The sequence below is a fragment of the Mytilus edulis genome, chromosome 14, assembly GCF_963676685.1.
Source record: "Mytilus edulis chromosome 14, xbMytEdul2.2, whole genome shotgun sequence".
NCBI lineage: Eukaryota > Metazoa > Mollusca > Bivalvia > Mytilida > Mytilidae > Mytilus > Mytilus edulis.
In genome coordinates, this window is record NC_092357.1 from 55,710,786 (window position 1) to 55,729,572 (window position 18,787).

General features: G+C 31.9%; 1 protein-coding gene and 1 long non-coding RNA gene across 2 annotated transcripts; one reads left to right on the plus strand and one right to left on the minus strand.

Moving 5' to 3' along the window:
* Positions 1–377: 377 nt before the first annotated feature.
* LOC139503596 (ankyrin-1-like) lies at positions 378–2,231 on the minus strand. Its single transcript, XM_071293405.1, has one exon. The coding sequence runs from the start codon at positions 2,166–2,168 to the stop codon at positions 564–566; it is 1,605 nt and encodes a 534-aa protein (XP_071149506.1). The 5' UTR covers positions 2,169–2,231; the 3' UTR covers positions 378–563.
* Positions 2,232–15,411: 13,180 nt separating this feature from the next.
* Positions 15,412–18,402, plus strand: LOC139503064 (uncharacterized). Its single transcript, XR_011659017.1, has 3 exons — positions 15,412–15,721; positions 17,069–17,184; positions 17,892–18,402. It is a non-coding gene; the product is annotated as an uncharacterized lncRNA (long non-coding RNA).
* Positions 18,403–18,787: the final 385 nt, after the last annotated feature.

Sequence of the window (18,787 nt, forward strand, 5' to 3'; positions counted from 1 at the left end):
GTTTCAGTTTTGATGTCGTTTAATGATAAAATCTTTTTAACATTAAGAGTAATATACAACTTACATAAGCATTATTAAGAGGTTACATTCGAGGACAACGAGAGTTTAAGATAACTTATGAGGGTCGTAAAACGATTCCTTACTATCTTTTCACTTCTTTCGACTATAAAAATCATGCTTTATATGGTATCAAATATATTTCTTTTTTTAAATTTTCAACTAAACACGAATATTGAACCGACTGCTAACAGCTGGTTGAATATCGAATATCGAACAACGAACCGGCCGCTAACTTCACATTCATTGTTGTTTTTTTCTTTCTCCAAAGCACTGTAAATCTTTGCGTTATGTGATACAAATCATAATAATCAAAGGAAATGTATTATCAAACGTTCATGAAACTTGAAAAAGAGAAACAAATTGAAATATAGTTTTTGACATTTATTGAAATAAAAAGCATACACATTAAACACCACACAAATGATACTACCCTTTTCAAAATTTGAGTGTACATGTACCATGATTCATATTTTACAATGTATTTCTTTCGTGAGTTAAAACGACTAAGTAGAGTCATGATGACGAATATATACACTTTCGTAATTCTTTAATAAATGAACAATTTCTATATGATTTCTACGCGAAGCTACTTGGAGAGGCGACTCCTTATCTTTGTTACATAAAAAAGGATCAACACTATGATCTAACAATAACTTGACAATTTCAATATACCCTTGTCGTGATGCAACATACACAGGTGATTCATTGTCTTGGTTACATGCATTACAATCACTATTATAGTCTAATAATAGTTTTACGATCTCAGTATGACCCTTAGATGACGCTGCCAACAGTGGCGATTCATTATCTTTGATAAATCCATTTTGATCAGAATTTCGTTCTAACAATTTCTCTACAAATTTTTCCGCAGCAGACAAAGGTGATTCTTTTTTTTTATGACATATGTTAGGATCACTTTTATACTCTAATAATAATTTAACGAGGTCACTATTACCTTTCATTGTTGCCATAAGTAAAGGGGATGTGTTCATAATATCACATATATTAGGATCACTTTTATACTCTAATAATAATTTCACCAGCTCATTGTTGCCTTTCATTGTTGCCATAAGTAAAGGAGATATACTGCTATCATCACATATGTTTGGATTACATTTATACATTAACAATAATGCTACAATTTCTTTCTGACCATACTCTGTGGCAATAAACAGGGGTGATTTATGGTCATAATTACCTCGATTTATATCAATTTTATGTTGTAACAACAATTTTACAATCTCAATATGACCTTGATATGCAGCAACATGCAAAAGAGATGTACCGCCCCTATCAGTAAAATGCACATCGCTGTTGTGTTCTAGAAGTAACTTGACAATTTCAGTATGGCCTCCCCATGAAGCTTTGTACAGTGGTGACTTGTCCATATAATCACACCTATTTGGATTACTTTTATGTTCTAACAATAATTTTACGATCTTAACTTTACCAAGGCTTACCGCCCTTCCCAAAGGTGATTCCAAGTCATCATGTATATTAGGATTAAAATTATGTTCTAATAACAACTTTACTATCTTAGTCTTACCATCACATATAGCTTTATTTAGAATCGATACATCTTTAACGTTGCTAAAATTTGAATTATAATCATTTTCTAAAAGCAGCAGCACAATTTTATCGTGACCTCGAACAATAGCAATAGCAACCATATTCCAAACCAAATGCTTTTCAAATTTAGAATATGGCGTTTGTATCAATGAAAGATCATGGCATTTAAAACAATCCGTTTTATATTTCAACAGTAACTTAACAACTTTATGATAACCTTTCTCAACGGCTACAAACAAACAACTCTCTAAATTTAACCGACTAATTTCAATTAGGTAGGGTTTCGTTTTTCTTAACTCAGTTACATCAGAGTTAGGTGTATTCTTTAATAATAACTGTACAATATCAGTGTAGCCTTTACTTGAGGCTGTCAACAAGGGTGATGCTATTTTGGGACAGTAATTTTCATAATCAGGTAAAGCATTATGGATTAATAGTAAGTTTACTATATCTGTATTTCCTCTCTGAGCAGCGATATGAAGTGGCGATATTCTGTACGGTTCGATTCGGTTTATCTGAGACTGTGTGTTGCAGTACATATCGTCAAGGAACGATTGAACAATATCAAAGCTTGACTTTATTTTACTGTATGGTTCGGAATTAAATGGAAAAATGTTTTTATAGGGAAAACTCAAAAACTTAAGATTAGGAAGATAATTTTTCCGAGAGGTGTCAATGTTACGAAAAATGTTGTTAACTGTAAGATGAGGATATGCTTTTTCAAAACTGTTAAGCCAATTAAAACAAGCATGATAATTTGGATCTGTGTTTTGTTTAAGCAGTGCTTGCACGACTTCAGAGCATCCTGCTTTAGCAGCTTTAAATAGAGCTGTCTCACCATCCCAATATAATTGATCTAATTGTATTTCTTTTGTCAGGAGAATAGCTACAATGTCATAGAAATGTTGATCCAACATAGTCATCACCAATGAAAATAACATTTTATCTGATAACGAATCAATAGTATCCTTCCCAATTATCTGCGTTATGAAGTCAGAACGGAAAGATGAATCTTTTAAGTTTCGGTTTGCGAAAACATGATTTATAAAACCTTGGTCTATGTCTTTTTTTAATCTGTCAAAATATTTCTTTTCTTTTTCCAACGGAAGTTCGACAACAATTTCATTCTTGACAACATCTCCTGATAAACCTTTAATAACGAAACGATCACGTATTATATCTCGGTGTGCAAAATCGATCGTTAGGTCAATCATTTTACTACCAAAAAAGAAAACATAAATTTCAAATATTTTTTCGTGCATTGAGTATTGTGTGTTTAATTTTCTAATATATGAGTTGTTTAGTCTTTCCATTTCATTTTTTACACCTTGAATTGAAAAAATTGATTTCAACTCAAAATGATCTGTAATGTTTTCAAGGATTGGCTTGATTTTGATTTTCATAGTAAATAGACTTTCCGCTATATTGTTATTATAGACAACAAATAGAAATAATGTCGCCAATGCGGTTTGGTCAAAACGTTCTAAACGCGATAAATCAGCGCATACAGCATCAGTTGGATCTGCAAAAAACTCAACTACGCTACCAGACTTCAGGCGAGAATAATGTTGACAAAGTAAGGGGAAAAAGTCAAATTCTGATAAAACGTTTGATGATTTAAGAAGTTGAATTTCATTTTCTGTTAAATAGAAATTTGCAATATCTAGCCTTTCATCATCTGTTAAGCAATAGTCTCTTGCTAAAAAGTCGCAACTGGCTTCTGATAAGAATTCAATTGTTTTAACTATTCGGTGTTGGAAAAAGCGCGTTTTGCATGACGCTAATATTTTAATACAATTATTGTCTAGCATAGCTTTAATATTTTTCGTCATTTCAAACCATTTTATGGCTTTATTTTCTTCAAATGTTGCGTCGCCAAAAGCATTTTCCATTACAACAATATTTTTACGGTCAGGGTCGTAAAAGAATTTGATCTCTTCAAGATTGTCTACAATAATTATATTGTATTTTTTTGTTTGAGCTAACTGCAAGGCAATATAATGTATTGCAGTAGATTTTCCGCAACCAGATGGACCGACAGCTAATGCAACATTATGTAGTTCAACCAATTCTGTTAATCGTTTTATTGCTCTTGTTTGTGCAACATCTTCTTTTTTCCATTCAAGTATACTTCTGTCCCATTCATCTGCAATGCAAAATTTAATTATGCAGGCATAATTCGTCTTTAAAGATTTAACAATTTGCAAAATCAATATACCGCTGTTCAATAGTTATAAATCGATTAAGTAATACCAAAACAAATTAGAATTACAGATTATTAGAATCGAATCTAATAACATTCATTAGCATTATCAAAGATAATAAAAATGAATTTAGAAATTATAACGGTGTTATTATGGGACAGTCTCAGTTTAGGAAAAATAAAAGGTCACATACATTATTGCTTGCCACGGACTTTAGGGTGTAACATGTATGACTCCTTATATTATTTAAAAGACTTATAAGCTATAAAATATATCCACATAATCATTTCCTTATAATAAGTACAAGGAATATACAGATTTCCATTTGGTTTTAAAGTAATAGTGACAAAGTTCTTTTACAGTTTAAAACAGTTGTCTGATAGGGTCACATTTTTTTAACTTTTGAACTTGAATAATATAAAATCACAACATCCTACAAATTTTCATAACACATAACCCTTCAGTATCTTATTTTTTTAATATAAAAAATCCGTCTATTTATGGAATATATATACATGGTTTTGAAAAGCGATATTACGTTTTATACTTATATATCGAGGGTTTATTTTCGATAACGGATTTGAATATCGCTTTGCTATATTTCACCTCATTTCCCACATACAATCTTCTCTATAAGTTCAGATAAAGATTTACTATACAGAATCTGAATAACTCCAATGAGGTTTAAACACTTCCGAATATGGAATTTGATTTTGTGGGAAGATGGTGCAGAACTTGTCTAACAATAAATTAACAGCCGAAGCAAGTTTGTTACCACATACAGCAGTAACACAAAGAAGTATATGTCATTCAAATATTTACCTGCAGGCCATATGACTCCTTCACGATGGTTACACGACATCGTTTTAAGAATATATCAAGCATACGATGGGTTCTAGCTAGTTCATGAAGGCTTTACTAGACCTTACGATGGTATACAGCTTTTGGCCATGTATGGCAAATTTAATCAAATTACATAATGTTTGGTCCTTAAGAGACGATCTTGATTTTGAAATTATCAATTTATCCCACCTTAGTAGCAATATACAAATTTCGCCAGCATTACTAGACCTTGATGATAAATAGTCCGTTTGCACCTCACAAATAATATTTAATGATCTTGATGTATTGATCTTGGTATTGAGGTTATAGTCTTTTATTTGTCCTTTTGAAATTCTATTTTATTTACGGTTTACAGTATCTTTTATATGCTTTGTCCTTGTGCCATTTTATGTTTCTTTGTTACATATGTGTTTGTGTTATAGTAATTAAATTTATTATACAATTCTGACTGTTGTACCCCTATTTTAACATGTTTGCCTAACATGTCTGTTTGTTTTGTTTAAACATCATAGTGAAATCGAATATAATGCAATTTGAGCTAGCTTTAAATCCAGGTTTATTCAACCATTTTCAACATAAGAACATGTCTGTACCAAGTCAGAATATGACAGTTTTTATCAACTCGTTTGATGTGTTTGAGCTTTTAATTTTGCCATTTAATAAGGGCCTTTCCGTTTGAAATATCCTCGGTTTTCGATATGTTTGTGATTGTATCTTTTGTCCTTACTTTACGATCTATTATGATAGCAACATTTGATTTATTTTAATCACAATCGTAAAAAGACATATTTTACCTCAAGTTACAATGTCAATAACTAAATTTGTACATCATCAATATTTTTTAAAGTTTATGTTTTGATTGTACTGTCACTGCGTTATGGAAGTAATGCACATGCACGAGTTATTTATGCGGGAGGTTTGGCATGCTACAAAACCAAGTTCAACCAACCATTGTTTTCTCAAAATGTCCTGTACAAAGTCAGGAAAATGGCCATAGTTATATTTTAGTTCGTTTCTGTGTGTGTTACATTTTAATATTTTGTTTCTGTTGCGCCGTTGTTCTCCTGTTATATTTGATGCGTTCCCTCGGTATAAGTTTGTTACCCGATTTGTTTTTTTTTCTCAATTGATTTATGAGTTTCGAACATCAGTATACTACTGTTGTCCTTATTGAGTATCACTCATGCATTGTGGAGTATATGTGTTATGACTCGTTTGTAACATTCGGGACATCAAAGTATAATAAAACCAATAAGAATCAATTCAACCAATCAATCTATTTTAGATTAATTCAATTGTTCAATAAACATACCTCGTACTCCCTTGGGAACTGGGTCGAACGTGTCAATCATGTTTCTGATCTCATTGAGAATTTCCCTGTCATTTCTATCAAGTCTACGAACTTTTGCAAAACTGCAGCGTTGTGTAAACCTAATTCCACCAAGTTGTATGATTGCCTTAAAATTTAAGGTAAGTAAGGGATCATTTACCTTAAGTAACCTCAAGTCAATTTCGTGTAACACAAACTCTTTTTCTTTAACAAAGGTGATTCTATTACAAAATATTTTAGACACTAAGTTTAAACTAATGGGTATTTTACTCGTACGAAGGTTATTATCAATTATGAAATGAGTCATTTTTATAGCTACTAAGAAACATATCACTTCTATTTGTTCGTGCTTTTTGTCTCGTAAAGTCTTCTGGAATATTATCGGCTCAGTAGTTAAGTATTACTATACTAGATTAAATAAACTGATATTATTTTTTGAAGGGAAATGTGTAATGACCATAATAAGAGGCAATATGATTTTACATCATTTACAGTTCTGATCAATATTTGATTAAAATACATCATGTAGCGAAAAAAAGCTTTTGGGTTAACTATAACTAGATAAATAGACAATAACTGTTTAGTATCTTTAAATATCAGCTGTATTTGTACGAGGCTAAACAACAGATTAGTGTGATCCGAGTATAAATACAGCTGATATTTAAAAACACTAAACAATTATTGTATTTATCCTGCAGTAAATTCTGTAAATTGTTTGTGCTTGGATTGAAAGGCTGAAATAAAAACCATCACATTTATTTCGATTAAGAATCCCTTGAGGTCCGCGTAGTAATATCCTAATCACATATACAGTTTAAGACGGGTTCGCAGAAAAGAATCTCAAATGGTCATCAATAAAAAATCGCTAAAAGTAAAATAATTATCTATTCTAACATACCAACTTATTTTATCGATAGTTCGCATAAGGTCAAGCAATTCACAAACGTAGTCCGGCAGTGTGCTTAGATTGAAACCAATATATGTACAGTATACAGATACAGCTAAGCGATATCTGTTGGGCTGTATATTTATGTTAAGACACCCACTTGCAGGATAACAATTACTATATAAATGAGGCAATGTTGGCATCGTATTGGGTGTTGTGCTTAATAATCTGCTTTATGTAGGTCGCAGCTTGCTACGACCGCAGTGATTGTAATGTCAAATATTTTACATCGGACATGACCGAAGGGATTTTAATTGCGTTTGTGGTGCCAACAAAAAAAAACAGAACTCGACTGAAGTATGTGAAGCGACACAAGTAAAACGCAAAAATATCTCGTTCACATGAAAATATTATTTGGCAAAAAACATAAAATATATGTATTAGTGTTACTTTTGAGTTGGAGTTTTGTTATGCAAACTTTTCGGTTGACTTTTGAAAATAAATGATAGCCTAATATTAACTTAAAGTATACTTACATTAGAAGTTTCGTCCCACCATTTATTGAACATTCCATCGTTCAAAATTCCATCACTACTGTGCATTAATTTGTTTCTGTAGTATTTAATTGTTGTAAGGGCTGCTCCAACAACATCTTTGCCCGTGAATGGTAGTTCGTCTTCAATTTGAATTTTGGTTAAATTCCTTATCAGACATATCATTAAGGTCAGATCTAAAGTCTCTGAAGATGGTGTACCTAAAATAACATAATTGCTTTGATAAGTATTGTCTTTTGTCTAATTTCATTTTCGATGATAAGTTCATATCCACAAGCATATTTTTCACATATCAATTTCACATGTTCACTAGAAATTCATGTGAAAATTTCACCTTAGATTTACGAGATAATACTTGAAGCTCTTGTGAATGTTTTCATGTAGATTGGTATTTCTATGAGTGTAACTCAATTATAAAATATAGATGCTTAGAGGAACATGAGTTTAAACGAGAAACGAAGGATACCAAAAGGCCAATTCAAACTCATAGGTCGCAAATAAACGGTCAATGTTATGGCAATTTTTTTAACAAAAAGTCAAGAAACAGCACACACATCACTATTTAGAAAACCAAAAACTAAGCAACACACACCCCACCTAAAACAAAAGATGATCCTATGTGCTCTATTTCGCTTATATAAGTATAGCCCGGTTATGATTAGGTTTTTATTTTAGTGTTTAAACACCGCATTTCGACTATTTCATGGCAATCAATTTTGAATGAGTAAGGAAGCCGGATTGCCCGAAGAAAACCACCAACCTTCGATAGGAAAATTCACAATTCTTGTCAATTATGCTTGGATTCGAGTGCACACGCATGAGCGGGGTCGAACTCACAACGACAGTGTTGACTGGCTAATAAGTACAGTAGTAACTACTTAGAACACTCGTCCATAACAAATGTTTAGGGTAAATAATGATTTGTTAAAGAGGAAACAGATATTTGGGCTTTGATTTTAACAAAGTTTTATAGACGTCTGTGTGGTGGTGAAAATATATTTTGCCACTTTGACGGGGAAACAGAGTATGAATACAAAGTCCTAAATAGTCATCAAAGGTTGAATATTACTTATGAATTGATATGGCAGAAATTCAATGTTTGCTGTTCGTTTTAAAATTATAAACACAGCTTCATAACAGTCTTTTTTCTTTGCATTTTTGTTATTTTACTTTTTTTAAACTTTCCAATAGCTCATGTCTGTTTGCAATTCTGTAAGTCTTTAAATATACGTAGATGTGAAGGAGATACACAACCAAAGGGACACTAAACTAAATCAAAAATAAATTTACAATGCCTTTTGTTTAAATACCTCTTATTTCAATAAGGCATCAAAAGTTTACATAATCACTTATAAATCCAAATTAAAGTTTCTAGTTTGAATTGATCTACAATATCATGTTGAGACCCTGCATAGCTGACTTAAAGTTATATAAAAAGGTTTGGTATAACCGTTTAGAATTTCGATTTTTAAATGCTCGAAAACTTCATATTCTGTTTGACATTTTAAACTTTTGACTCGAACGTCGCAGATGGTAGTTAGACTTCCTCCACGTAGTTTAAATGAGGAAAAATCAGTCTGGCTTCTTAAAACAGTATAACCCCAACAATACAGAACTAAAAGGCAAATTGATAAACGTAGTCCCATACAACTGACTACACCAACGGAACAGTTGAAAATCAATCTCTAAAATCACTAAAATCCCGACGAAAATATTGGAATAAACCTATACATTTGAATCTTGGTTTTCACGATGAGTTTATCATGAGCTGTTTTTATGGGTGAAGGCAGTTCTGTGACCTATAGTTGTCATGTAAATAATTGAGATGTTGGCATAAGAACTACTGTGGCACATCTATTTATCTTTATATTAACTGTATATGTGCTATTCTTTAATTCAAGTTCAGCTGATCAACATTTTCACAGAAAATAGAATAATTGATTGAGAGGACATTATTTTAATAGTCGGACCTGAATTCAACTTATACTGCTAGGTGATTTAGACTTTGATTATAAGCTCCTGTATTAGGTAGACTTCATACCAATTATTTTGTTAAGTTTTAAATAAAAAAAAAAAATCTTTTCTTTTCATAATAAAATCTTTATTACAAAATAAGTAACTTGGTCTGCTTACCTGACAATGGAAATAATAAATCCCACTGATTTTGGGAAATAACTCTTCTTTTTTTTAGGGTTTCTAATGTTGAGTATCTTGCTTTATTCAACACTTTCTTTAATCCTCCAGGATGAAATTCTTGATCAAATCTTACCCGGACAGCAGAGGGCGCAACTCTGATTAACAGCTGGGAAATACGAAGATAATTTTCTTCTTCAGGTGAAATATCTGAAGCTTGTTCTCCACTATTAGTAGACACGCCAGCCATTGTTGTTCTGTGTGAAGGAATACAGATCTTTCGAAATCTCATTTATTCTTAAAACTAACATGTTAACAATAAAATGAAGGTACAGAAGATGACATACAAAAATCTTTAAGAGATAATTCATCTTACGGAAGAGAGAAGTAATCATTACTTTGGTCAGTTAACATATCTGTTTGATTTTGTGAGCTTCCTCGAGAACTATTGATGATGCTTTGAATCTTTCAGAAAAGCTGCCATAGTCTTTATTATTTGCAATCAAAATACAATTTCTCAAATTAAATTACCGATCAATACTTTGGAAATTGCAAATGTAAATTTAAAAAAAATGTTTTGTTGTAGATTTAACACACTTAGTAAAGTTATCCTAGCGCAGGAAACATTTATAGGTTATTAATCACATGGTAAGAAAAAGAGGCTACTATAAGATATCTATGTATAAAATATATTAAAATTCTTGTTATGGTAAAGCATATATTAAACAATGATTAATTTATTATACATTGTATTAAGTGTTTCCTGAGAAAACTTACTTTATAAAATTCAAAAACATTGTGTCTAGATAGATGTTAATTAAAGGTAGAGCGTGTAGTACATTCGAAACTAAATGTTTTAAAAAATAATACATACACATTTCGGAACATTAGAACAAATATCAAAATAAACATAAAAAAGGGAGTATGATATTGAGTTAAACAGTTGAATAAAAGTTTTGAAATCAGTTTCTTCAATGCGACGTTCAGATCACATTTACACTGATTGGCGAATAAAAAAAAAGGGAGCTTGTTAGTATTCTACCGATTTCATGACTTTTAAACATGTTAAACGGAAACTTTGCAATCAAATGAAAAATTAATATTATATTCGTAATGTCCAAAAAAAACTTATTTATAGAAATTAACGTTTTGTTATAGACAAAAGATCAACATCGCCCTGAATTTAAGAATATTAATTCTCTACATGTATAGCCATCTCGACAGCATTCCGTAAAAAAAGCGTAGTAGCTACTAACTACGACTATTTTATCAAATAAGGCAATGCCAATAGCATACAAAGTTACTCAGATCATACAAAAATTATATCATACCGAGTTGTTTTATCTGTCGAGAAACATTTAAAACAAGCGTTACTGTGAGCTACTGCTCACTGATGATACCCCCGTTGCAAGTGGATAATGTTTATAGTGTAAAAATGTGTAAGTGTTCTGTAAACAGGAAGTTCTCGAGTGATGAATCTGACCAGCATCACACGATATAAATAACTTGTCCATAATATGAAAAATGATTCAAGTGTTCGGTAAACAGGAAGTTGTCAAGTGATGAATCTGAAAACGCATCACACGGTACAGCTTACTTATATAAAGCCTGAAACGAAATTTCAGAATTCCTGGCATCGTAGTTCCTGAGAAAAATGCTACCAAAATATTCATGGGACGGACGGAATGACAGACAGGCTGATGGACGGACTGACGGGCAGACAGATATAAAACAGTATACCCCTTTTTCAAACCGAGGGTATAATAACTTGATTAGGAACAGTGTTTAAAACATGGTTTTCGAGTCGGTAGATTGGATATATTAAAAAAAAATTCTGTCGAGAAACATTTAAAACAAGCGTTACTGTGAGCTACTGCTCACTGATGATACCCCCGTTGCAAGTGGATAATGTTTATAGTGTAAAAATTTGTAAGTGTTCTGTAAACAGGAAGTTCTCGAGTGATGAATCTGAAAACGCATCACACGGTATGAATAACTTATAAAAAGCTTGAAACCAAATTTCAGAAATCCTGGCATTGTAGTTCCTAAGAAAAATGCGACGAAAATTTTCAACTTGGCCATCATATGAAAAATGATTCAAGTGTTCGGTAAACAGGAAGTTGTCAAGTGTAGAATATCTGAAAACGCATCACAAGGTACAGCTTACTTATATACAGCCTGAAACCAAATTTCAGAATTCTTGGCATTGTAGTTCCTGAGGAAAATGCGACCAAAATATTCATGGGACGGACGGACTGACAGACAGGCTTGATGGAGGGACTGACGGGCAGACCGATATAAAACAGTATACCCCTTTTTCAAACCGAGGGTATAATAACTTGATTGGGAACAGTGTTTAAAACATTGTTTTCGAGTCGGTAGATTGGATATATTCATTTTTCTTTCTTTGGTTTGTAGTATTTACACTGTTTTTTGTTTCACTACTAAGTTTACAAAACGAGCGGTTTAGTGTGATTAATTTTATGGATTCTCTCAAAGTTTAAAGTCATATGTAAAGAAGTATTAAAACACAAATAACACGTGATTCTTATCGAAATGATAAAGGTCGAAATGATAAAGGTCGAAATGATAAAGGTCGAAATGATAGATTAAAAATTTATAACAAAATAACCCGGATGCAATGTGGTCCACTATCAATAGAGATAAATGGGTATAAAGTTCAACTATTTTTACCATAGGGACATCACATGAACGCTACTCAGGAAACAGCACCAGAAATAAACAGGTTTAAAGTTTACCTTTTATCTTTGCCTCTACATGTATGCTAAATCTGATTATTTATAAGTGGTGCACATTATGTCTTCTATGTGACTTACCGCAGGTGGCTGCCTAGATGGAATTCCTTAATTTGTCAATTGTTTGTTTAGGAGTTTACTGTGTCGGGCCTTAAAACAAATAAAACAACAGAATAGAAAACATAAAACATAACACCCAACGCTGATCATCATAGCTTAGACTGACTTATAAAATGTCTTCTAATAATGTGCTGTTACACTAATCATCAAGTTATGGGAAGGCTTGAGCACTCAAAAACATGTTTAACCATACCAGATCATGCATTTGCATGTTCTAATTCATGACCTTTGATTAGGTTGATTACATTGGTATCGTCTGTTATATATTCTTTCGGTCCTTTTTTTATGGAAATGAGACTGTTTGTCTGCGCGTTGAACAGTTTCATATTCTATTTAGGTATATTCTAGCTGAATATACGATAATGACTTTGTTCACTGTTGAAAGGTGTTCAGTTATCCACTGTAGTTGCCAAATACCCAATTAGAACATGTATACAGTAGTCTCATTGACGATCATACCTTGTTCTTACATTGAATAGTTTTGTTTGCGATATTTACAACGTCATACGTTCAAGCTTTAACAGTTTAAGGACAGGTTGAAATAGTATATAAAATGACTGAATCAAAAGTCAACGATTAATCGTGCAGGGCGATGGATCATGTAATGATACAATACAGTTTAAAATATTTAACAAGTCAAAAGGGTACAACATCACCATGAAATAACTATAAAATGAACACATACTAGATATTTCAGATGGCAGATATCCTCCTTATAGGTAATAGCACGATGTCAAATGAATCATGTCAATATATTCAAACTGAGACCCTATCAAAATCTTGAAATTTATACAATTTAAGCGAACATTACAGACGCTGGCACAATTTTAAAAGTTCAAAACACGGCGCAAAGATTACAAAGATATGCCAAAAAAATAGTTATTTGCGATGTGAATTGTCACAACTCTAAATTCAAAAAGGTGTGGCAGATAAGCTTTTACGACAACTGCATGGAGAGCAGTCCATAAATATAAAAAAAATAAAAAATGCCCTAACCGAACCAAGGTGGTATGATATTTCAAATTTGACAACGGTAGGGAAATTGCAACAGAAACTTCACATTTAAGCCTCCCAAACGAATAGCAGTTTAATAATGAATAGAAAAATAAGTAAAATTTTCTTTAATAAGGTAAAATACACCGACTGTGAATCAATAACATTTGGAAAAAAAAATCCATTGCCGACCTTACATTACAGAAAACTTATTTCAAAAGCAAAATAAAACGTTCTTATTAAATACATTCTTTCTTTTCGATGATTTTTTTTTTATAATATCAAAACTAGAATTACTTCATTATAACACAAGATAATTATCACTGTTTTATTGATACAATATCATTTTTGATTTTTAGATCATTATTTTCATTATGCATTTTTTTAAATGACTGAAAGCTAAATAAAATGTGAAATTCAATTTAAGTAAGGAATCTGTTAATAACCCGACAATAATTTGATTAATAAGACAACTCACTTGTATTCCTTCTTTACCACTGAAATGTTACATATCAAAGTGAGGCGAAACATACCAGAGGGATTAATCACTCGATACCCTGTATGATAACAGAACTTATGACTTAAATACATAAATAGTGCCGGGTGTACGGTGTTACACAAACACATATAAATAGATATGAAGATAAAACTTACATTACATCATAATCGAATCTTTTATCACAATACAAATGGTGATAACATAAACTGACATTGAGAGTTGTCTCATTGGCACTCATACCACATCCTCCATATATATGTTTAACATATCAAGGTTGGTTTTCCTGTCACAGCGTAAAAACTCTTGATTATTTTCTTACTTAACTTAAACTTACTAACTTTAAAGGGGAGAATCATCATATTTGCATGGAACAAGTTTTTAAAAAAAAAGTGGGTTCATTTTTGTCTATCTGCTCTTGAGTAAGTACTAAGAAGTGGTTTTTACAACAAAACTTTTTTTTATCACTTGAAATTGATCCCTTATTTAAAGGATAGTCATTACATAGAGAATTTATTTCTGTTATATAGATTTCTTCATAACGATAGTTTTCTTTTATGGACCATTGTAAATAAAAAAGTTCAGAGGTCAAAAGTTTGCTTCAAACATGTGCGTCGCAAAGTGGTTAATCAATAACATTTGGCAAAAAAAAATGGCTATTGCCGACCTTACATTACAGGGTGTTCATTTTAAAAGCAAAATGAACCGTTCTTATTAAAAACATTCTTTCCTTTCGATTACTTTTTTTATGATATCCAAAACTAGAATTACTTTATCATTACACAGAATCAGTTTCACTGTTTTATTGATACAATATCGTTTTTTTATTATTAGATTACAAGATTGATCGTGTGTATAAATATACAGTGTTAATTTCAATTGTTTAACGCAAGCGTACATTTTTGATACTAGTAAATAAATTGAATGAAAATCAGGAGCCTGCAATTCAGTGGTTGTCGTTTGTTTATGTGCTACATATTTGTTTTTCGTTCATTTTTTTACATAAATAAGGACGTTAGCTTTCTCGTATGAATTTTACATGGTCTTATCGGGGCCTTTTATAGCTGACTATGCGACATGCCCAGTAAACACACGACGTACTCCCGACGTCGGTTAATGGTCGTCTGAACGTCATGTCGTGAGTTTACGTCGTACCAACGTTGTGGGAACGTAAAAAGCAAACGTTGGATGCAAACGTACAGACGACGTTATAAAATTACGTCGGATTCACGTAAATTTAGTACCTTGTCAGGACGTAACATTTTATTACGTCGTGACAACGTGCTAATAACTGTCATAATCCGACGTAACATTTTGTTACGTCGTATCGACATTATAAGAACGTAGTGAATACATTGTAAAAATCTGGTTTTATGGGACGAATTTTTGGGGTATGTCATAATGAGTATTCCTTCACTAGAATATATTTACGATTTTTTCGATTTAAAAAAAAAACTCCCCCTTTTTTCCCGCAGACATAATTTGCATCAAGATGTCAAAGAAAATATTACAAATCCAATTTTAATGTTCTAATATATGTATTTTATATGAATATTTATTGTTTAATATATCATTAAAATTTTGTCATCATTTATCACTTGGATTTCATAATCGTTTTTCACGATTTGATTAGTGTAACGTTCAGCAGTACTCGGGTTTTACCGCTGCATACTATGAAAAGTCTGAGCATGCGCACTTTTGCCGCTTGATTTTTGAAAACAGTGAGGAATTTGCAGTGGAAATTTAGCTTGATCCAGATTCCAGAACAAAGAAAAAGGTAAAACAATGATTGCACTTTACACCAAACAGGTTCTCCATGATAAAAACAAGTTTGATTGATGAAAATAAAACAGCTGTTACCGTGTTGCGCGCCTCTTTCAAGTCTGTTATACGTGACCGTGTTGAAATATGATACTTTTTCTTTTACTGTCAATATATTGCACTGATACAAGAAATTTTAGCCATAATGTGTGTTATTTGAATCCATTTTTAAATTGCTTGATTAACTTGTGGTGTTTCTGAAGATATATGCAATTAAAAATAAGTAATAACTGTAGAAAGTAAAAAAAGGGGGAGGGGTGCACAGCCACAAGTACTTGTTTTCTATCTGTGACAAGAGCTACTATCCCTATATATATTAAGGCTACAAGTGTCTTTTGCTCTGTTATTTTTTGATAATCATTGAAGCATGAAAGTCTTATCCATGTTATCAATATCAGAAAATGTGAAGCTAAACATCTCAGCACTTTAGATATCTGGGTCCATTACAAACTCTGCACATTTCAAACTTGGCATATTACCAACTCTGCCTATTAATGATAATGCTGCATATATCACTGGGGGTCGTCGCTAAAATGAATGAAATATTTGCCACTGGATGTTGAGCAACAAACGATCAGTCATTGTATCACTGGGTCTGACATGGAAATAGACAATTGTGCAAATAAAGATGTTGTAAAATATAGGCGTCACAGAAAAAAATTAAGATAGCCATCACAGTTGTCGTAATAGGATTAGATCGTTGTAGGAAGGCGTCCCAGAAAAAAAAAAAAAAAACAGCCTTCCAAGTCTTGAAAGTGTCATAATGATTTAGACTAGGATCTAGCCTTGAAAGTTAGGTAAAATTTTCTTGTTTTCAGGGTAAAACCTAGTTTACAGGTGTTAAAAACAGTACATAGGGACATCTTTTTTGCTGTACAATTTATAGTATGAAATCTACATGTTTATCAATGACGAGCTACATGTACAATCACTAAATATGTGATCAGAAACAATGTTGTAATCAATCATAAAACATATGAATTTTGGAATGCATTTAAATTTGTCACTTTGTTCTAAAGATTTGTTGGACTAACATTTTTTTTTATATATATAAGGCGGTGAATTTTCTCGTTTGAATTGTTTCAAATTGTCATTTCGGGTCTTTCATACATAACTGGCTATGCGGTATGGGCTTTGCTCATTGTTAAAGGCCGTACGGTTACCTATAAATGTTAATTTCTGTGTCATTTTGGTCTCTTGTAAAGAGTTGTCTCATTAGCAATCATACCACATCTTCTTTTTTATATGCAACAGACAGAAGAATATAAAAGATAATTGAACGTATTTTGAATTTTTTTTCCAGAGTCTTGTATATAAATCCACAGATCCAATGTGTATGAGGTTGAGGAAATCATTGCAGAAACCATGTAACAGTTAAGCATGCACCAGCTCAAAAATTTGGACCAAGATTTTAAAAAGGTAAACATCAGTTGATCAGCTCTTTTTCTGTCCTCCTTAACTGAGTGATATAGTTTAACTCTTGTACTGTACGCACATACATGTACATTGAACTCAAAATTGGATTTTGTTATCTAATGTTTGCTTAAACCACATGTTATGCAACCAATACACAACGCTTATTATCATAAAACGCAGAGTTTGAATTTGAAGAGCATCTGCTTTACTGTTCTCTAATATGTCCTTTAAATTAAGTTTGATAAGATCATTTGTGGCTCATGGACACATTCTTCTTGTATTCATTTTATTTAGCAAATTATAATTTGTTGATTTTATAGATTGCGTTCATTGGCATATGCTATGAGGTCTTGTTGTATCGATGTACATGCTAAATTTATTAAGGTAGAATCCTTTGCATATCTTAAATTAATTGAAAAATGACAATGTTGTGAAACCAAACTTCCTTTATTAATTATTTGTAGAATAACCACTGGTTGCTCCAGAAAATATTATGTCCCCTCTCCCCCAGGGAAAGCTCTTTTCTTAAATTTTATTTGGGGGTGGTCGTGTATGAAATACCAAAATGCAAAGGGAGTTTATTATAGGACCAGCAATAGAAAAAATATTGATTATGTTTAAACACAGGATAATTTTTAAGAACTGCTGTAATTCATCAGTTGGGATCGATTTATTTTTTTGTATTTTATAATTTATGATTTTTTTTTCAGAGATCTGAAACCAACACAAGACCAGCTGGGTCAATATTCCTAATGCGCCTCCAAATGAGGAACTAATTTGCCATCAAATGAGGAACACAAAAGTTGTGTGTAAACAAAAATTGTCTCTGTAGTGATATTGAACATGTTTCATTTTTAACAAGTGACTGAGCTTTACCATTTGTGTTGATCTGGAAAGTAGAGGATCATAGTATAAATATGTAAAAACTATGGAGTTTTTTAATGTATTCAAAGTTTTAAATTTTCAAAGAAATTGTTGTGTGAAAAAAAATCGCACTTCGTATTGCGAAAATTTAACCACATATATATGAAAATGTCTTAGCTTCGAAACAAGCCATCCTACATATCCAGTGTACTATATTGACTGAGCTAGAGTAGAAAACATTACCAATACCAGCTACATGTATGCAGAAACAATTGTGTAAATTGCCCAGCTGATTAGAGGGCAGAAAACCCACATTTGGAATGACATGTACAATGTATACAACCAAAACAAGACTAAAATTTGGAATAAAAATTAAAAATTCAGAAACAAACTATTATTGTTTTTATTGGTTCATGTAGCTACATGTACATTGTAAGAAAAAAGAAGTCTAAACTGTTGGATAGGTTTATCATTTTGGTCTCTTGTGGACAGTTGTCTCATTGGCAATCATACCACATCTTCTTTTTTATACTATCTCTAGTTGGTCAATGGAAAAAAGCAATAGTTAATTGAATTGAATTTCAGGTATTTTCTTCATTTGGGATATTTTTAGAAGTGTTTATGAATTGTGTAGAATATATATATTTATGAATTAGACAGTCCGATTTTGGGCCGATTTTCCTAGTTTGTTATCGTGTAGTGAATCCAGCTGAATGAATTTTCAGTAAATATGAAGGTAAAT